Source organism: Ciconia boyciana, chromosome 2 (assembly GCF_034638445.1).
Source record: "Ciconia boyciana chromosome 2, ASM3463844v1, whole genome shotgun sequence".
Classification (NCBI taxonomy): Eukaryota; Metazoa; Chordata; class Aves; order Ciconiiformes; family Ciconiidae; genus Ciconia; species Ciconia boyciana.
In genome coordinates, this window is record NC_132935.1 from 83,305,581 (window position 1) to 83,311,580 (window position 6,000).

At 53.5% G+C, this 6,000-nt stretch overlaps 1 protein-coding gene across 1 annotated transcript in view; it reads right to left on the reverse strand.

Annotated features, from left to right (window-relative positions):
- Nucleotides 1-1,080, reverse strand: part of MYO10 (myosin X) — a 173,002-nt gene extending 171,922 nt beyond the window's left edge. The window contains exon 1 of the mRNA XM_072853128.1: nt 733-1,080. Within this exon, the coding sequence (XP_072709229.1) occupies nt 733-753 (21 nt within the window). The 5' untranslated portion in view covers nt 754-1,080. The remainder of the gene's footprint in view (nt 1-732) is intronic.
- Between the last annotated feature and the right edge of the window lie 4,920 nt (nt 1,081-6,000).

Here is a 6,000-nt window from a genome sequence, read left to right on the forward strand (position 1 = left end):
ATCGGAAGGTTTTGTCTATATTTACTAGCAGGCACTTAATAAACAGACCTTAAAAAAAGGCTGCCTAACGACAGCCCGGCTTCCGAAACCTCCATCATTTGAAGCCTCATATGCCCACGCAAGGCGGAAAAAGTACCCTACCCGGGTTCCACGCAGGGAACCCCTGAGGAGGGAGCTCCCCACTCCCCCCCGAGACACGGTTTCAGAGGCTGCCACGCCGCCGGCAGCAGGGCCGGGGCAGGAGGGCGGGCAGCGACCCGCACCAGCCCCGCCGCAGCCCAGGCAGCCTGCTTCCCGCGGGGCCCAGCCGCCGGGACCGCTCCGGGAGGTGCCGCCGGTGGGCGCGGGCGGCGGCAGCGGGGGCTCGGGCGGCGGCAGCGGGCAAAGCCGCGGCACCGGCGCCTCCAGCCCCGGCCCGCTCCAACGAGCCCCAGCGAGCGCCGAGCGGCAGCCCTCCGCTTCAGCTCGGCGGCCCCGCGTTCCGCCCCCGCTCACAGACAAAACCGCTGATAATTTGGGGGGGGGGCCGCCGGTCTCCCCCGCCCGGCGCGAAGCCCCGGCCCCCGAGGGGCTGCTCCTGCAAACCCCCGGCGAGCCGAGGTGCTCGGGGACGCCCACACGACACTTTTCGGGAGCCCCGTGTCGCTCTGCTGCCGGCTCCTGCTCCACAAAGCGAGCCCACGCTGCAGGAGGAGGAAGGGGGGGAGGAAGGTCCCGCCGGCCCGCGCTCACCTCCGCCAAGAAGTTGTCCATGGTGGCCCCTGGGCCCGCCCGCGGGTGCGCAGCGCCGGGCCCCAGCCGCGCACCATGTGCCGCTGCCGCCCGGCCCGGCCCAGCCCGGCCCGGCTCGGCTCGGCTCGGCTCGGCCCCACCGAGTCGCCTCAGCCGCCGCGCCGCTCCATCGCGCCCCAGCGCCGGCACCAGCCCGCAGCCTTTGTCCGCCTGCCCGCCCCCTCAGAGCCGCTCGCCCGGGCGGTCCCGGCAGCGCATAGCCGCCGCTGGGAGCCGGGGGAGGGGGCAAGGAGGAGGAGGAAGACGGCTCCCGCCGCCGCACGCTCCTGCCCGGGGCCGCCCCGTCCCGTCCCGGCGGGGCAGGGGCAGAGGCGGAGCCGGGGCCGCGCCGCTCCCTGCGCCGCGCTCAGCCGCGCCCCCGCCCCGCCCCGCCCCGGCCGGAGCGCGGGCAGCGACCCCCGGGCGGCCCCGCTCCCCTCCCGCCGCTGCCCCCCCCCGGAGCGGCGCCCGCGGGGGCCCCGGGGGCCGCGTTTCGGGCCGGCCGCTGCGCTGCGCTGGGCCGGGGCGGCTGCTCGGGGCGCGGGAGCCCGCGTCCAAGCGCGGAGTCGAGCGAGCGCGGGCACTGGAGGGGAGCGGGAGGCTGGGGGGTGCGCGCCGCTCCCTCGGTTTGCCACACAAAGCCGTGCAAAGCACCGCCATCCAGCCCAAGTTACTGACGAAGTTAAATGGCTTCTGAAGAATATATACCTGCAGGCTTCCGTTGCACACAACGAGCTCTTACTTGAGTTTGTGGCCAATTTGTGAACGGGCTCTTGTCAGCCGTCCCCGTGTCCCTTTACTAAGTACACACTGCAACAGCCCTTACTTTGCACTGAGAGAACAGTGGGGATGAAGACGTCCTTCGGGCCACCTCCTAGGGATGCACGGGGCTTCGTTCAGCAGCTCACTCGATAGCTTTTTCAGTCCTTTACGCATAAAGTGTTCATTTTTTTTTGAAACAGTTCTCGTTCATCATCTTACACTCTCGCCCTATGGTAAGTAACAGCACAAGAAACACGGTAACGAGAATCAAGCCTTGCAGATATATTTTATTAAAGCGGGCCTATTTCATTCACATTACAGGAAGAGCTGTACTAAAAAATAAGTTACAGCCTTAAAGAAAGTGAATGCAGTATTCAGTCTCTTGTTTGCAGGCAGAATCCTAACATTGCTTTGGGAGCTTTGGCGTGTGAGTAGTGATAGGGGAGACCAGCCCTTGATACCAGAAATAATCACCAAGTGTGCAACTCATTTTTTTAAGGTGTCGCAGGAGCTAACGTGTAGAGCATAACAAGCACCGCTAAAGAAGACAGTTTAAGAATACGTACACTACACAAAGAAAAACATTCTTCCTTCATTTTTGTGTGCAAAAAAAAAATCTGAATAAAGAAGAGAGCAGGTAAAATAGGTTTGGCTTTGAGGTATGTCCAAAATGGGGTTCTGCTGGTCTTGGAGGTTCACATGGTGGTATCCAGGCAAACTGCTGTGCCATCAAGGTTAGAGCTGGGACGAACCAGCACAAGAGGGACTTTCTGTCGAATGGGTACCTGCTAGAGCCTGCGTGGGGGCTGTGGCTGCCCACGCCGCCAGACAGAAAGAAGGTGGGGGGAAATCTTTAGGAAGGTGGCAACTGCCTCGGACATGGTCATCTTCTATAGATCAGCAGCTCCCCCAGCTCTCCTTGCCATGGCCAGCCACAACGGCTCCTGGCAGCAAAAGCAGAAACGCTTCCCACCTTGTCTGTAGCTCAGGATAGCGTCCCCTGGGCAGCACCCCTGTTGCAGCTTGCCAAGCCCAGCCGTGAGACATCCCGCAGGACACCTTGCACACCCTGGGGTCACTTCTCTTGCCCGCACACCCCCAGTCTCTACACCCAGGTATATGGTTCATACCCTCCTACAGTTGCTTTGAAACTCAAGGTTTGCCCAGGATTTCACCTGAATCCGCCTGTCTACACAGTACCAACTGGCAGCGAAGTTAGCCTAAAGAGTTATTCCACTGTAGATTATATGGTATAAATCCCAATGTGGAAGCTCTGTAACTCTATTCCAAACTACCACGCTTCCAAAGTTACTCCAGGGGAATCGTTTTTTTCCACAATCACTGTGCCAGAAAGCTTCCCCACTCAGACAAGCCCTAATTTGGGGAAGGCTGAGTCAGATCAGGGGTATTTATTAAGTTATTTTCACTTCTGATTGAGTACTTTGTTTGACACCATGCTATTGGAATGTAACACACGTGTCTGGCTACTGCATTGCACGTACTCAGGTCTATGAATCACAACAACGTAGGAATTCATGAAAACTTTGAATCTGTCATCCAATAAAAGCTGCCTGTATTTTTTTAAATGAGTGTTTCAGTAAATTACAAGAAACCGCTACCAATAGAATAGAACCAGATTTATGCAGCCTAAAAATATATCACAGAAAGAATAAGTATTCTCTTGTGGCATGGATGTATTGCAAAAGACTGTAAAACTCTTGAGACTTTTCTTAGGATTTAGAACAACTGCAAAGAAGCAAGAGCAGGAGGGGTCTAGGAAGAGGGATTTGGGGAGCAAAGGGGAAGGGAAGAGCAGCTTGTACGGTCACTCCAACAAACTTCTTCCTTTTCTCCTTCTTCGTCTTCTTGTGTCAGTCCCGCTCACAGTTTGTAAGGGCTAGCATCTGTGTTTCATAGGAAAGGGGGTTTGAAACACAGCGTTTCCTTTTCCCACTCTGAAAATGACCCCAAACTGGTTTCTTACTCATTTTAAGCAATTGTTTTGGAATTTGGAAAACCCCACGGATACGCTGTACAAAGCTCCATACATCTATGAACATCTGGGGACTTGGCCAGTTCTGCACAGCTCCAATTTTCTTTTAATCGGTAGAAATTCCTTCACTGATTGTGTGCCTAAGGTAAATTACTTCCTTTTGAAGCTGCTCACATGCGTGCCGGCTCAGTTTTCAGCCCGGGCAAGGACCAGCAACGGACCGAAGGCTCAGCTCCACCTCCCTGATGAGACACCTCCTCTCTGTCCATAAAGGTCTTCCCACTGTGTGCGGGTGGTCGGTGGTGAGGTGGCTGGCCAGCGGGCCCCTTTCCCCTGGCCCCTCTCTCGCTCCATGCAGTACAGCTTCGGTGTTTGCTAGGTTGGCTTTACTCTCAGCTGGTCTGTTAGACAGTTTTAATATTCCTCACTTAAATTCACTGCATTGCATGGGTCAGGTCACATCTTCACCCAGCTTTTCTGACCTTTCTTTCCTCTACCAGTAGTTGCTAAAGTCCGTATTTGACCAAAATGTCCAGCAAAAGACAGACATCTCTTCCTTCCTCAGCTCCGAAGTAGTATCTTAGCAGCTGCAACTTTCATAAGACCCTGGACTTAGGGTGTTCATAAGACCCTGGTCTCAGGGGAGACCTTCTTGCTCTCTACAACTACCTGAAAGGAGGTTGTAGAGAGGTGGGGGTCAGTCTCTTCTCCCAGGTAACAAGTGATAGGACGAGAGGAAATGGCCTCAAGTTGCACCAGGGGAGGTTTAGACTGGATATTAGGAAATTTTACTTCACTGAAAGGGTTGTCCAGCAGTGGAACAGGCTGCCCAGGGAAGTGGTTGAGTCGCCGTCCCTGGAGGTATTTAAAATAAGTTTGGATGAGGTGCTTAAGGACATGGTATAGTGGTGGTCTTGGTAGTGTTAGATTTACGGTTGGACTCGATGATCTTAAAGGTCTTTTCCAACCTATATGATTCTGTGATTCTGTGACTTTTAAAACAGATTTCAACCACTCCTGTCTCTATCAACAACTGGAAATCTCCCACAGCATGCAGCTCTCTCCATTTCTACTCTGGAGGCAAAAGCAACTTACTGACTGAAGCCCAGTAATCTCTAAATCATATATTTCACCCGAGCCGTGTTTCTTCACAGGGAATTTCCACAGACCAAATTTGTAGGACCTTTTTTTAAAGATTTATTGCACCTGCATTTATCACAAAGTTCATAGGCATGATTGCATCTCAACGAACCATTAACTCATTCAGTACCTCAAGCACGCTTGGTGAAATTCTAGGTGTCCATTTTTCAAAGTAACTTTTCCCCCCATTCTCACCTACCAAAACTGTCAGGGCATGGCGGGGGCTGGTGGCTCCCAGAGCTGGGGGCGTCAGGGGGTCCCCAGGGTGGGTGATGGCAGAGCTGGGCAGCCAGGGCCCATCCCATCACCCCAGCCAGGAGCCGGGCAGCCGGGGGGCACCAGGCCACGGGCAGGGCGGGGGGAGCCCTGGGGGGGTGGGCAGGGACAGTCAGGGCTTGCGGTGCCCTCGGGGCCACGACAGTAACTGTGTTTGAGACCAAACGGGTTGTTCTGCTGCAAGTCCCATATCTTTACTGTGTCTTACTGTCCATGATGATGGTTTCTGTGCATTTCACAAATCCTGCTCCCTGTTCAATAAGCAAACACTTGTTTGATTGCCCCAAACTCAATATGAAACCTGTGGGGGGCATCTTTATGCTAAAAAGCTTTATATTCTGTGATTTTTAAAAAAGGCTGATGAGTTTTCATTACACGCATGTGATGCTTTCTTCTTGCCTGGCTTGCCTTATTTTTATAGTTGCCATTTTTCTACCATGGTATCATTGAACTGAGATGATTTTAGCTTTTGCATGCCTGACAGGTTTATTGCACAAAAAGCCTTCCCTCTGCATCACCCTCTGGAGGAGTTTTCCTTTCCTTACCGACTGCACTGAAGTAGGTTATCTGCCTTACCCCATGGCACTGCTACCCCTTCTGTCAGACCTGTGGATTGTTTTCAGTCGAGAATTAAATGATATATTCAGTTAATGCAATCTTATTAATTAAAAGGAGCCTAAATTAAAGTTTTCTTCTCACCAAAATGAGGCAGTGTGTTTCTTTACTCCCAGCTCAAGGCCTCATTTCATCCAGTGCTATCACCAAAATGTGCTTTCAGATTTTTCCCCTTGGGGTCTTGGTCCATGGCATACTTCATATTCAGAATGGCTTTGCATACGGTCTGCATTTCTGGTAAGAATTCCTGTTTCTTTAAACTTACACAAGAGTTTAACCACTACTTGTGTTTATTCTCTGGGGCTGCTGTTGCACTCATGAGCTCCAGTGAGGTTTCAGCTAACTAAGTTCTGGTCCACAAGACGTTTGGCATTGACGCTGTCCAACAAAATCTCAGAGTTCAAGCACAAGGCATTATTGGAGCAGCAAGTATTTCTGTAGTG